The sequence below is a fragment of the Elgaria multicarinata genome, chromosome 3 (genome assembly GCF_023053635.1).
Source record: "Elgaria multicarinata webbii isolate HBS135686 ecotype San Diego chromosome 3, rElgMul1.1.pri, whole genome shotgun sequence".
Lineage (NCBI taxonomy): Eukaryota > Metazoa > Chordata > Lepidosauria > Squamata > Anguidae > Elgaria > Elgaria multicarinata.
In genome coordinates, this window is record NC_086173.1 from 36,832,082 (window position 1) to 36,847,726 (window position 15,645).

General features: G+C 44.3%; 1 protein-coding gene across 1 annotated transcript in view; it reads right to left on the bottom strand.

Annotated features, from left to right (window-relative positions):
• The window catches only part of KCNH3 (potassium voltage-gated channel subfamily H member 3), a 58,048-nt gene extending 43,032 nt beyond the window's left edge, over positions 1-15,016 (bottom strand). Inside the window, exon 1 of the mRNA XM_063123169.1 lies at positions 14,906-15,016. Coding sequence (XP_062979239.1) covers positions 14,906-14,981 — 76 coding nt within the window. The 5' untranslated portion in view covers positions 14,982-15,016. The remainder of the gene's footprint in view (positions 1-14,905) is intronic.
• Positions 15,017-15,645: the final 629 nt, after the last annotated feature.

Sequence of the window (15,645 nt, forward strand, 5' to 3'; positions counted from 1 at the left end):
ATTTTAGTGCTCTGTAGCCTCTTCAGCTCTTTCAGTACTACTGAGCTGCAGAGAGGTTTGCTGAAAAAATGTCAGGGGAAAACTGGCATTTTGTTCACATTTTACTTTTCTTTTTGTCCCCTCCCACAATGTGGCCCATGGGGGGGGGGGAGAACAAAAATGACCCCAGACCTCCCACGGTTGCCCACCCCTGTACTAAAAGAACAGAACTTTAAAAGCCTAGAAGAACAAGAACTCTTATCCTGGTTTTGAAAAGATAATAATGTGGGTGGCCAGGCAAGCTTCTTTAGGGGAAGCATTCCAAAGCTGGGAGGCCACCACCAAAAAGGCCCCTCCCCACTCTCTCTCTCAGGCCCACTCTCCAGACTTCAGCAGCAGCAATGGGAAGCAATTCATTAGATGCAACTGACAATGTCATGCGGATTAAACTATTATGCACCATGCAACCAAATCGGGGAGGGGGAATATTGGGCGTATTTATTTCAAACATACATGCCATTTCTTCGCAAGGTAGCAATGCTAAAACAACAACAGCAAATCACAATGGTAAACCAATTAAACCTTAAAACAATCGCAACACGGATTTAAAGCCTATCTTAAAAACGGACCACACCATGAGTAAAAACACAGTCAAGGTGATTTCAATCTACATTTCAGGTAGAGAAAATGACAACAATGACAATGACAACAACAACAACTCCTCCCATCAGCCGGTATAAAAAACATTCCAGAGTTAGCCATGTTATAACAAAACGCCAGAAAACTGGCAGAGAAGGAGCCAGACATGCTTCCATTGGCAAATGTTTCCAGAGTATGGGCACCTGTTTGGAGGAGGCATGGCTCCGTGCCCTCACAGTTCTCAGTTGCATAAGAGAGAGGGCATGGAGCAATGCTTCCCCCACAGATCTGAGGGAGCGCACATGTGCTCCTTAAAGTACACGTGCATAGTAGGCACTTGTATAGTACTTTCCAGTGATCAAAGAGATTTACATGCACTATCTCATTGTAGTCCTGCTGTAAGTTAAGTCAAGAAGTTGAAAGAGAAAGTCAAGAGAGTCAAATCTTCCCACAATGCCTGGGAGTTATGCAAAACCATCACAACTGAACTTCAACTAGAATGTATACAGCAGGTCAAGAAAAGTAGCACCAATTCCAAGAGGCCACCACTATGTTCAACAGACAAGGTTAAGGAAGCTATTAGAGATAAGAAGGCTTCCTTCAGAAAAGAAGGTCTTGCCCAAATAAGGAGAATAAAGAGAAACACAAGCCTACACAAAGAAAATACAAACAAGCAACAAGGGATGCATAAAAGGATTTTAAGAAGCACATCAGACCAACAAATATATCATTAACAGGAAACCAGACAATGAGGCTGTTGGATGACAATAGAGTTAAAGGAGTAATGAAGAAGGATAAAGAGATTGCAGAGAAGCTGAACGAATTATTTGAATCTGTATTTAGTGTGTGTGTGTGTGTGTGTGTGTATGTATATGTATGTGTGTGTGTATATATATGTATATACAGTCGTGTGAAAAAGAAAGTACACCCTCTTGGAATTGTATGATTTTACATATCAGGACATAATAACAATCATCTGTTCCTTAGCAGGTCTAAAAATTAGGTAAATACAACCTCAGATGAACAACAACACATGACATATTACACCGTGTCATGATTTATTTAACAGAAATAAAGCCAAAATGGAGAAGCCATGTGTGAAAAAGTAAGTACACCTTTACTGCTTCAATAGGAATTAAGATGCTAAGTAGCAGACAGGTGCTGCTAATCAAATGCCCGTGATTAATTGATCATCAGCAAGTATGACCACCTCTATAAAAGCCAAGTTTTTTCCGTTTTCTGGTCTGGAGCATTCAGGTGTGTGTTAACACAATGCCAAGGAGGAAAGACATCAGAAATTGCTGCTGCCCATCAATCTGGGAAGGGTTATAAGGCCATTTCCAAACAATCTAAAGTCCATCATTCTACAGTGAGAAAGATGATTCAAAAGTGGAAAACATTCAAGACTGTTGCCAATCTTCCCAGGAGAGGATATTCCAGCAAAATCACCCCAAGGTCAGACCGTGCAATGCTCAGAGAAATTGCAAAAAACCCAAGAGTTACACCTCAGACTCTACAGGCCTAAGTGAGCATGTTAAATGTTAAAGTTCATGACAGTACAATTAGAAAAAGAGTAAATAAGTATGGTTTGTTTGGAAGGATTGCCAGGAGAAAGCCTCTTCTCTCTAAAAAGAACGTGGCAGCAGGGCTTAGGTTTGCAAAGTTGCATCTGAACAAACTGCAAGACTTCTGGAACAATGTCCTTTGGACAGACGAGACCAAAGTGGAGAAGTTTGGCCATAATGCACAGCGCCACGTTTGGCAAAAACCAAACACAGCATATCAGCGCAAACACCTCATACCAACTATCAAGCACAGTGGTGGAGGGATGATGATTTGGGCTTGTTTTGCAGCCACAGGACCTGGGAACCCTGCAGTCATTGAGTCGACCATGAACTCCTCTGTATACCAAAGTATTCTAGAGTCAAATGTGAGGCCACCTGTCCGACAGCTAAAGCTTGGCTGAAATTGGGTCATGCAACAGGACAATGATCCCAAGCACACCAGCAAATCTACAACAGAATGGCTGAAAAAGAAAAGTATCAAGGTGTTGCAATGGCCCAGTCAAAGTCCAGACCTCAACCCGATTGAAATGCTGTGGCAGGATCTTAAGAGAGCTGTGCATAAACAAATGCCCTCAAACCTCAATGAACTGAAGCAACGTTGTAAAGAAGAGTGGGCCAAATTTCCTCCACAACGATGTGAGAGACTGATAAAGTCATACAGAAAACGATTACTTCAAGTTACTGCTGCTAAAGGTGGTTCTACAAGCTATTGAATCATAAGGTGTACTTACTTTTTCACACATGGCTTCTCCATTTTGGCTTTATTTCTGTTAAATAAATCATGACACGGTGTAATATGTCATGTGTTGTTCTTCATCTGAGGTTGTATTTACCTAATTTTTAGACCTGCTAAGGAACAGATGATTGTTATTATGTCCTGATATGTAAAATCATACAATTCCAAGAGAGTGTACTTTCTTTTTCACACGACTCACTCTCTCTCTCTCTCTCTGTGTATGTATGTATGTATGTATATATATATAAATATATATATCACAGACCCCTGTGCCTGAATTGATATTGTCAGGAATTGATATTGTTGGATGACAATGGAGTTAAAGGAGTACTGAAGAAGGATAAAGAGATTGCAGAGAAGCTGAACAAATTATTTGAATCTGTCTTTAGTGTGTGTGTGTGTTATATATCAGACCCCTGTGCCTGAATTGATACTGAGGCACTGAGGCAAATAATGCAGACAAGAGATGATGTTCTAGACCTCACTGAAAAATTGAAAACAAAAAAATCACGAGGACCAGATGGTTCAGTAGGATTGTAAAGAGCTCCAAAAGGATCTCTCCAGGGGGAATGAGCATTAAAATAGCAAATACATTTCAATGTAAGCAATGATGAACATTGGGACAAAAAGTTCTAGCTTCACATATATACCGATCAGATGTGAACTAGCAGTAATGGACTAAGAAAGAGATCTTGGGGTTGTAGTGGACAGCGCAATGAAAATGTCAACCCTGTGTGCAGCTTCTGTGAAAAAGGCAAATTCCATGATGGGCATCATTAGGAAGAAATTGGGGGTGGGGGACCCTGCAAATATCATAGTGCCCTTATATAAACTTATAGTATAACAACACTTGGAATACTGCGTGCAATTCTGATCAACACACCCCAAGAAGATTATTGTAGAGTTGGAAAAGGTGCAAAAAAGGGAAACCAAAATGATCAAGAGGTTGGAGACACTCCCCAATGAGGAAAGATTACAATGTTTGGGGTGGGGATGGGGTTAGCTTAGAAAAATGGTAATGGAAACAAGATATTAGTGTATAAAATTATGCATGGTGTGGAAAAAGTGGATAGGTAGACATTTTTCCGTCTCTCATGATACTAGAACCCAGGGTCACCCAAGGAAACTGAATGGTAGGTGATTCAGAACAAATAAAAAGAAGGACTTCTTCACACAGCACAGAGTTAAACTATGGTATTCATTTATACAAGATGTAGTGATGGCCACCAACTTGGATAGCTTTAAAAGGGGATTAGACCAATTAATGCAGGTTAAGACGATCAATGGTTATGTATTACCTCCAGTACCAGAAGGGAATTTGAGCAGAAGAGTGCTATTGGATTCATGTCCTGTTGTGGGTTCCCATTGACATCTGGTTAGCTACTCTGCAAACAATATGCTGGACTATATGTAGGTCTTTAGTATGATCCAGCAGGACTCTTCTTGTGTTCTCATTCTCCTCCACGTTGCAGATGGGGGTCGGGCGCAGAGGTTGACAGGGTGAGTGGCTTGCCTAAACCCATTTATTGAGCTCAAACTGAGATTCAAATCAGGGACGTCTTGATTCATAGCTCAGTCTCTTAGCCATTACTCTACACCACCTCTCATGGTCCTTATGTCACACTAGATGACGTAGGCTCTCGTGTATTCCTAGGAAGATCTTCAGTCAATGCTCAGAGGTATTCTGTAGCTATCTAGAGACGAACACACTTTTTACCCTCTTGGTACGCCAACTAAAGAATTAAACCGTAACATACAAAGATGATCCCTAAGCAACGATAAGCCTATCAATTGCACATTGTATTTTTGAGGGTTTAATGTCAACCTACCTCTGGGACAATGCACAAGGGAGCATGGGAGTTGCTACTGATTTGGGCTGCAACCTCTACACACTTATCTGGAAGTAAGTCCCATTCAACCCAGTAGGACATACCATCAGTTTTATGTAATAGCTGAGTGTGCGCACACACATATATTTATATAGCAGCCACCGTTTATCTCCTTAAGGGAGATGTGGCTATTCTCTAACTCTCAGTGCTGCAAAAAAATCTGGCTAATTTATCCAATGAGGAGGAAGGAAAGGGGAGCGAATATCAGCTGATCTCAAAACTGAAACAGATTTGCAATGTCGCTAATGAGGGGTCATCACTCTGCATCCAGCAGAAAATTTAACCTTTGCAATAATGATATGTGAGGGGAAAGCAGGAGGAAAAACCGAAAGCCTCTGATTCTGGTTACTTTTATTTTTTCCACCTCTGATCTTCCCAGGATTTAAAAATATACCAACAGGTTAGGCTAGAGCCCTTCTCATTCAATACTATTTCTTTACCACAAAAAAACCCCGCAACCAGAAAGACCATTAGATACAAGCTACATTGTTCAAATCAGGGAGAGAACGGCCAGAGTGCATGTCACCATCCTGTAGTTCTAATTGCACTCAAAATAACAGGAAGGGGTGCAAGAGAGAGATGGGCCCAGATTGGCTCAGTTAGTGTTCAAATTACACAGCAGCCGAACTGCAGTGATATTACTAACTACTACATGGAGGAATCATTTATTTATAGATTGATGCAGGCGTTGTGTCCCCCCCCTCCACCCGCCGCTTCCAAGCCTAGAGACATTTGCAAATGTGTTCCCCTCAAGGCCTGTCTGCTAAAATGCCCAAATTGATTTAAATACGATACATGTTACAGAGGTGTGGCCTGATATTTTAATGCAAGAGAGTCAGGTTGCTGTTGTTATTTTATTTTAGGAACTGCTTAAATTGTATAAGTGGCGGAGGGAGGGATTATTGCTATTTTTGATGCCACCAGCAGAATGCAAGTAGGGTTACAACCTCCCCGCCCCGCCCCTCCCTGCCCAAAGAGGTTGTGCTTTTAACAGCACTAGAGCAGGCAGAAATCCAACAGGTGCAGCTTTCCACCGCACTGCATCGTCATGCTGGGAAATGTCCCACTTTCTCCATATCATATGGCTTTTAAAGGTACATGGTGCCACTCCCAGGAAATAGATGCCAGCCCTATATGTGGACCCCTATGTACAGGTGAAAATCTGGGATTTTGGCTGTTTCACACAAATCCTGTATGCACCTGTATTTGCCGTTCTCCTACAGGAAAGATCAGTAAGGAAGAAGTTTGGAAGAAAAGATTTTATTTATTTATTTATTACATTTATATACCGCCCCACAGCTGAAGCTCTCTGGGCGGTTTACAACAGTTAAAAATGGTAAACTTTAAAAAGTATACAAAATTTAAAAACCATCAAAAACATAAAAACAGTATAAAAACAACAACAGAGTGCACACACAAAGAGTGCAGTGCAGCTGGAAGAACAAAAGAAGGGTCGTGCCAGAGGCAGCATCCGATTTCGATCAGTGACCAACCAGATACCTCCACAAGCAGGATATGGAGGCAATAATAGCCCTCCTCCAACATTTGTTCCACAGCAACTGGTACTTTGAGATATACTGCCTTTGAACATGGAGGCTTCACTAAGCTTTCATGACTCTATGACTTTGTCTAACCATCCCGACCCCTATTTTTCAATGCCATCTAAGCTACTGTCCATCACCATAATGTTCTCTGCTAAGTTTATTACAAGGACACAAGAAGAGCCCTGCTGGATCAGAGAATAAGGGTCCAGTGAATTTAGATCATGGAAACTCTACATTCAAATCCCAGCTTAGCCAGCTTTGCTAAAAGCAGCCTCCCAAAATATATCTGCATAAGCCCTTCTGCTCAAACATACCCATTCCTTATTTTTGTGTAGCCTCAAAGAACAGTTATAAGAGGGCCTTTTCTGTGGTGGCCCTCTCATTGTAGCCTGTTTTTCCCCCAAGTTTTTGGATGAGTGATTTAGGCATGACTATTTCAGACCTTTGGAGTAAATAGGCTGAGGTGGTGGCTCTGTTCTGCTGTTTTATGCATTGTCCTTTAACTATTATTTTAATTGGCTTATTTCTTATTTATGGAGTCATTTCTTTTCCCACTGTGGATTTTAATCATGTTTTGTTTGCATGTGGAATTGCATTCGATATGCTGCTTTGAGTTACCTGCTGGGATCATGAAGTACATTATAAATGTTATTTATTTTGTTATACCAGGTGGGCAAATTTGGGGAGTCAGGGGGCAACTTTCCCATCCCTAACCTCTATGAACCACATTCCTGCTTCCACCATGTCCTGGCAATAAATAAATAAATAAATAAATGGCACTTTGTCAACCAATTTTGACATGAAACTGCTACAGAACCTTAGAAAGGGGAAATTTAGCTTGAAATCAAATTTATTTATTTATTTATTTATTTATTTATTGCATTTCTATACCACCCAATAGCTGAAGCTCTCTGGGCGGTTTATAAGCTAAACATGTACTTTTAAAGGTTCCATAATGGGGGGGGGGCACAGAAAAGGAGGGGGACTGCATGTTGCTTACCCCTTAAGTATACATTTATCCCACTTTTCAGACAAACATTGTGCAGAATCCAATTGGGCTGCTCCACAAGCAGGGCCTACCACAGATTCCGTTCAGCAACCAGCACCCACCACTTGCAGAGCTGGGATTTAACACTTTCTTTAGGAAACCCCCAAAACAAGCAGAAGCGCCTATTTCCAGATTGAGACAGGTCAACGGAGCTCCTTTATACAAAGTCTGCTACCCTGCTCTGTTCCAGAAAGTACAGATTAAAATTAAAAAGACAAGGCACACAAGGGAAGTCGAGTGGAGAGAAGAGGCAGAGGGGGAAAGGTTTAGTTTGCTATGTACAACTTTGAGAAAGTACTGATAATGAAAGATAAGAGGACAGTGGGGGGAAATCTACCTATCCTGCAAGGTCAGTCCCTACCCAGGGGAACAGAAGTTCTGAACATATTTCTCCAAAGAGAAGTATGTGTCCATGTTGCTTTTGCAGGGAGGAACAAAGAAAGGAAAGAACCTGCTGGTACTCTACAACCCACAAGCAAATGTGCTCCACAAACTGGTACTGAGCTCAGTAATCTAGAGCCTCTAAAACAGAGGTGGGCAGAAAATGATCTCCAGATTTTTGGACTTCGACTCCCGGAAGCCTCTGCCAACAGGCATAACGGTCAGGAATGCTGGAAGATGAAGTTCAAAACATCTAGAGGTCTACTTTCTTCCTTGCCCTGTCCTAGAATTACCTTCCTGCGCTCAAGAAGGCTGGGTGGGGGCGGGGGCGAGGGCATCTGGTCAATAGGGCAGGCTCCTGCAGCTTTAACTGTTGTGATAAAGAGGGAATTTCACCAGGTGCTGCAAACATACAAATGACACCTGCAGAAATTCCCTTTTCCATACAACAGTTAAAGATACAAGAGCCCTGTCCTCCTTTCCATATGGTCATCCTAACACTGAGAGCCTTTAGATGAGGATGTCACAAACTAGACCTAGAACAAGTTGCATGCAAAACAGATGTTCCACCACCAAACTACGCTCAATTAATCCACCATTTTCTTTTCTTCTTCTTTTTGGAAATATCCTCTTCCTTCCCTTGCTACTGGACAGGGTCAGTGTCTTGGGTATGCATGATTGGACACCTGCTAGGGTGACCATATAAAAAGGAGGGCAGGGCTCCTGTATCTTTAACAGTTGTATTGAAAAGGGAATTTCAGCAGGTGTCATTTGTATATATGGAGAACCTGGTGACATTTCCTCTTCATCACAACAGTTAAAGCTGCAGGTGCCCTGCCCTCTTTTAAATCTGGTCACTCTAGTATAGCTCCTGCAGCTTTAACTGTGGTGATGAAGAGGGAATTTCACCAGGTTCTCCATATATACAAATGACACCCACTGAAATTCCCTTTTCAATACAACTGTTAAAGATACAGGAGCCCTGTCCTCCTTTTCATATGGTCACCCTAACTAAGGTAATATAGAAACTTTGAAATGTAAAGATTTATTATTATTTTTATTAACTGCTGCTCGCCAGACAATTACACAGCAGTGGGAAAAACTGGACAATTTGAACTTATCGGCATGGTACCAAAATATATGGTCAGTGGCAATATCAGAAAAAATAACTCATGATTTACTTCTAATCCAAGGATATAGAAACTCCCTATTGCTCCCACCCTTGACTTATGCAGACTGTTCAATCAAAAACTTCCAGCTATAGAAATGTTCTCTTGCTTTCACATCCCCGTAATCCTGAGCAAACTGCATTCCCAGAGATCTGGTCCAAAATCATACCAGATTTCAGGGCGATGTACTGATCTGCTTGACTCCCGCTCTGCTTCCCTGAGAAATGAACCCATAGGTTTTGGATGCTTCTCTTCAGATGTTGTCGGACTATAATTCCCATCATCCCTCACCTGGCTAGGGCTGATGGGATTTGCAGATCAACAACTTCCGGTGGGCCAATGGTAAATCCTCCCTTTTGGCTCAGGGTAAGACCGGCCTTGGCTGCAGTTGGACAACATGCCGTTGATCTGACTGTCCTGTTCGTATGTGGTCTTGGAGGCAGCTAAAGCAATAGATCCCTTTGGGCTGCCTTCCCCAACCTGGGGCCCTCTGGGTGGGTTTGACTGCAACCTTTATCATCCCCAGCCAGCATGGCTGGTCATGCTGCCTGGGAATGATGGAAGCTGCAGTCCAACCCATCTGGAGGGTGCCAGGTTGGGGAAGGTTCTCCTACATACCCTGTTTCCCCGAAAATAAGACAGTGTCTTATATTAATTTTTGCTCCCAAAGATGCGCTAGGTCTTATTTTCAGGGGATGTCTTATTTTTCCATGAAGAAGAATACGGTACACATTTATTGTTGAACAAAAAAAAAGGTCTTATTTTCGGGGGGATGCCTTATATTACAGCGAGAGGCAAAACTGGAAGTAGGTCTTATTTTCGGGGGATGTCTTACTTTCGGGGAAACAGGGTAGTAGTAGTGGTGGCTCCCTTGACACAATGAGAAGCTCTCTGGGACTGAGAGCACAAAGGGGAATTTGTGCCTGAGAGTGCAGGGAGGAAGGGGAAGAGGGCTTGAGGAACTGCATTAGGGTTATTTAGGGACAGCAAAATAATGTCAGGAGGAGGACAACACCTTTATTGGAAAAGAAGAGTGGAAAACAAGCATATCTGTACACTGCCCTGAAATCTGATATAAAAACATTCAAAATAAATAAGTATATCTGACCTATAGAGCACACTCCGCTGGGAAGTTCTACTGCACAAGCTCCATTGAAACGAATAGGCACTGCACAAGAACAAGGTTAGTTTCTATGGAGTTTATGGATTGGGCCCTCACTTCTTTATAATGATTGTTTATTGAAACCTTTTCCAAAATACAGTAACCACAGAGTGCCTCAGCTAAACCCACCCAGCTTACTGCCGTATGGAAGACCTTACGAAATAACGATATTTATCTAGAGACACCTGGGCTCAACTGGGTTATGAACACAATGGCTTTTTGTAGGAAAGTATAGAGGGAAGACAATAGAGATAATGGAGAGAGAGAGAGAGAGAGAGAGAGAAAGAATTGCACATCTATATGCCTTTACTATTTGGACCAATCAAAAGTCATGGTGCAGTATGAGAACTTACAGGTTACCCAGAGCGCTTCCCAAGATTCAGTATTTTGGGAAAGAGTATTGTGTAACTCAAAAGCTCCCAAACCTCACTGAAGTTTGGATGATGCTATTTAAAAAATATCTTGCTGCTGATTCTTTTCATTCAGTTGAGTCTCTATTATGCAAAGCTGATCGTCATGATCTCCTAGTTACCCAAATTCACTCTGTGTGTGTATTATGCAAACAGTATTCAGGCAACAAATATACAAATTGCCTAGCTATTTGGTATGGGTATCATTGGCTGGGTTATGTTGAACTCTGATAGACTTTGCAGTAAAACCAACTAAATCATACAATGTGTACATACATACAAACTTAAGATAAGACACAATGACAATAAATGATCTCTCAGGCACTACGAAATATAAAAGATGCCAAGAGGTACTGAAAACTCTGTAGGGAACGCAGAGGCTCACCTCACTTGGACCATCTTATTCCAGACACACACACACACACCCCAGCAGATAGCAGGCCCTCCACCATAATAAACAAACAAAAACCAACCCACACCAAGGACTTTTCTGAAAGGCAGAGTGAGTTATTTCCTTCCCTTCAAGCCACATCCCTATCAAATGACCATCTATTAGAGAGATCCTGTTCCTAGATTTGGGGCCGGTCCTACTATTAGGCAGACTGAGGTGGTTGCCTCAGTTGGCAGATTCTTGGTGCAGCAGCATCCCCCTAGCCATTTTTCTCTGCTGCAGTTAGAGCTGTGTGTTCCATGCAACCTGTCCTGCACCCCCCCTAAGCTAGCCTGTTGCCCTCAGGTGTGGTGAACGTGAGCCCTGCTGGATTGGAACCAAGGGTCGATCTAGTTCAGCTGTTCATACCAGCTGCCTATGGAAAGACCACAAGCAGGACATGAGTGCAACTGCACCTTCCCACCCATGTTCCCCAGCAATTGGCATTGATAGGCTTACTGCCCCTGCACACATCCATCTGGACTAGTACATTGATAGCCTTCTCCTCCAGGAATTTTTCTAACCCCCTTTTAAAGCCATTCAAATTGGTGGAAGATGTGTCCCAATGATGTGTCCCATCATTGGTGTCAAAGAAAAATTCAACTGCCAGTCCCTTTGGCTTCTGTAGGTGGAATAGGGCACAGGGAATTGCTATGTTGTCCTTCGCCTTGCCTGGACTTTAAGTCTCTTTCCCTAAAGATGGACCTTTCATGTATTCAGAACAACCCCCTGTGGAATTGGCTCGCTCCAAAGAGAAGAAACCCATCCATACAAAAGACAGGGGATTGGGAAAGTATTACAAGTGGCTGTGTTTCCCCCCTCCTCTAGTCCTCCTGACATTTGGATCTCGCAAGAAATAAAATCTTGCTTCTCCTGCAGGGAAAGATCAGATGGAGGCACAGTGGGGGGAATGAAGAAAATAAGCTGGAGGGGGGATTGTGTGTGGTGGGGAAAGTATTTTCAACCACTGGCAGCTCTCCTCCCCTTTCTTCCACCAACCTGGTTTGAACCAGAGCATAGCCAGCCTGTTCATTGCCATAAAGGGAGGCTAAAACACTTTTCAAAAATAAATCAACAAATAATATATTTGCTACATGTTGAATCACTGGGAGCAGTTCTTCACACATTGCACAACTCCTATGCAGAAGGGCACTTTCGTATCAGAAATAACATGCAAGTGGCATAAAAATGGGCACATGGAATGATCATACGCACATATTGTTCTGAACTAAGAAGCCACACACATTGGGAAATCATAGCCGAGCACAAGTTCCTAGGGTGGGCTGGAGTGGCGAAAACTCCATCCATGCTAGGGTGACCCTATGGAAAGGAGAACAGGGCTCCTGCATCTTTAACAGTTGTATAGAAATTTCAGCAGGTGTCCTTTGTATGTATGCAGCACCTGGTGAAATTCCCTCTTCATCACAACAGTTAAAGCTGCAGGAGCCCTGCCTTCTTTTGTATCTTGTCACTCTACAATAGCTCCTGCAGCTTTAACTCTTGTGATGTAAAGGGAATTTCACCAGGTTGTCCATATATACAAATGACACCTGCTGAATTTCCCTTTTCAATACAACTGTTAAAGATACCGGAGCCCTGTCTTCCTTTTCATAGTGTCACCCTAGTAACATATGGGACCGTATAAATCCAAGTGACATGTTATTCCTTACACATGCACACAACAGACATGGCTTCTATCAGGGAATTTTGTAAAAAAAAAAAATAGCCTTTAGGCTCGAGCTTAGCTATGAATGGACATTGGGTTGGATACAGTTTTAGGCCTGTGGAACTGGTGGAAGCTGACTTCCCCACCCCCTCCTCCCCCAGACCCATGAAAATGCTACACAGAGGCTTGGGGAATGTTACTAAATGGTTAGTGGGGGTGGTGGAAGGATGGATCCCCCCAAATTAGGAAGAGACACCCTTCGTGAGGGGAGAAGCTTTTCTGACCACAGAAAGAAGATCCTGGATCCATTCCATCATGAGGTGCCAAATGATGAACAGATCCAGAGGCCCAATGCTGATTCAAGCTTAAGTGACAGAGATAAAACAAAAAACCACAAATCTAACTTTGGGGTGGTGAAAAAGTCTCCCTGCAAAGGTGATGCAGCTAAGCCCTTCATTCTGGGTGGTTTTGCTTCCTTGTGGTATGCTTGCTGAGCCATCTTTTCTGTGCTCAAATTAGAGGGGTCGGGTTGGAGCCCTTAGTCTATCTAGCCCAGTATTGTCAACACTGACTGGCAGCAGTTCTTCAGGGTTTACCAAAGGTAGGAGCACCATATAACTCCCTCCTTTATAAGGATCCCCTGTTCCTCATCAAGCCCCCACACATTCAAACAATCCATGCTGAACATAGCTATCTGAATCATTAGCGTATTTTGGAACATTGTTTTGACAGCCAGTGTGGTGTAGCACCCAAAATGCTAGACATGGACTGGAGAGAAACCAGTTCAAATCCCCACTCAGCTGTGAAGTTACCTTCTCTCAGCCAGCTCTCTCACAAGATCATTGTGAGGATAGGAGAAGTATGTATGCCAGCCATCCTGAACTTGGAGGAAAGTTGAGATAAACATCATATAGATAATCCTTGCTCAACAGTACAGATTACTCTGTCTCCATACAAGAAACTCTATGGTAGAGACATCACTTGAACTTCTAGTCCATCCAAAGTCCAGTTTCACACATTATACAGATGACAAACCTAGGGAGCTACGGCCTGTACGGTGCATGTTTTGGCAGGCACTCAGTCACCACATTTACACAGGGTACATGCAAGATATCTGAGGTCTATCTCACATATCACACAAACCACAAGTTTGACATGGAAGTGTACACCCAGCAGGCAGCAATCATCAATTATGTTGCTTTGAGGAATGTACCCGAAGATGCACACGCTTGCAAACACTTGTGTCACATTCACACACACTATATTTTAATTTAAAGTATATACATAGAACGGCAAAGAGAGGGGGAGGGTTTACTCCAGGGTTATCCTTAGGGATGCCAGACACAAATTCTGAGACAGCTCCTTTGCTGTTGGGCCAGGAAAGTTCTTTGTGATATCTGATCACTTGGACTGCCAGGTGCAGGCTCCGAGGACTGCTGAACTTGCCACAGAAGTCATGTGTAGCTCTCCTTAGCTCCAATGCTACAACAGTGGGGAAAAGCTGCACCTGGTAAAATTCTCCCTTCTTAAACAGTACAACAGCCCTCTCAGGGTCTGTTCCTGACAACCTCTAGTTGTAAGACATCAAAAGAGCCTTCCTGTCCTATAAGGGTTTTTTTTGGGGGGGCAGAAGATTTGGGGAGATAATTGGACTGAATTTGTAGACCACCCAAGAACCCATATGTGGATGATCACCTGTGACCAATGCACATGTGTGTGCATTATGCTCTGGGAAGCCTCCATTTTTTGCAGATTCCCAGCAGCTGCCCATTAGCACGCGCATGCCATAAGCACACAAGGTGCTATGGCAATTCCCTACCTAGAAGAATCACTTTCCATGTACAAATTATGTCACATTTGAAGTAGGTCACCACCTTGAGAAGCCCATTTTAGCTGCTAAAAGACCACAGGAATTCAACTGTGGCAGATGGAGTGATGAGGGGATGGTTGGGGGGCGTGGGGTGCTCATTTTCCACGGATGCAGAAGATCAGCCTCCCCCAACCTCGGGTTCTACAGATGTTTTTGACTACAACTCCCACCATCCCTGACCTGTGGCCCTATTGGCTGGGAATGAGGGAGCTGTAGTCCAACACATCTGGAAAGCCCCAGGCTGGGGAAGACTGCAGTAGACAATTGTAGGAGAGAGATGTTAGAAGCTGGAGGGGGGAGGCAGCGAGCGCCTCTGCAGACAAACACCCCGTCGATCTTTCTTGTGGAGGCCCAGACAACAAGGTGAAAGAGGGAGGACTGGGGGGGGGGGGGGGGAAGAGTGGGAAGCCAACTCACGCGTGCCATCAAAGCGGGTTGCTATGGTATCCAGGAAGGTGTTTTGGGGAGCCAGGAGGCCCCTCATTACCGGCATTTTAGGACTTGCTCGAGGACCTATCCATCGTCCAGTGGCGGGTGGAAAAAGAACTCTAGAAGTCTTCGGTGGGGGGGGGGGAGGCAGGAGGAGGCAGCTGGTCTCAAGTCAGGGAAGCGGGGGATCTATCCACCCACCACCTACTCCCACTTCACATGGGTGGCGCGGTGGGGGTTAGTGCCAAAGCTGCCGCTGCCACGTCCTCCGGATCTCGCGGGTACCCAGACGGCAGCCAAGAAAATTGGAGCCCCCCACCGCTCCGCCGCCCTCCCAAAGAGCACCAGCGTCGCCGGCTCCCTCGTTCGCGGGAGGGGGAAGCCTTGGCGCGGCCTGGCGGGAAGTCCGACGTGAAGCGCCGAGCCCTCGCAGCGGCCAGAAGAAAGCGCGGCTCGCGGTCTTGCGAACCCCACTGGGAGCTCCCCACGCCCGCCGCCGCCTGCTGCTTAGGAGAGGTCCCCATGCCCTGAGCCGGGGCGGCTCAGGGCTTTCTCCCGGCCAGCCCTCGCCTGGCGTCCCCGCCGTCTGGAATCCGTCGGCGCGCCCCGGAGCGGCGGCGGCCACATCGCCTTAGCGCGACTCGCAGCTCTTCCCCTTCGCAACTCCGACCGCAAGTCCCAGAAAGCGCCCCTCGCCGCGATCGCCAGCAAGCTTCGGGCGCCCGGGG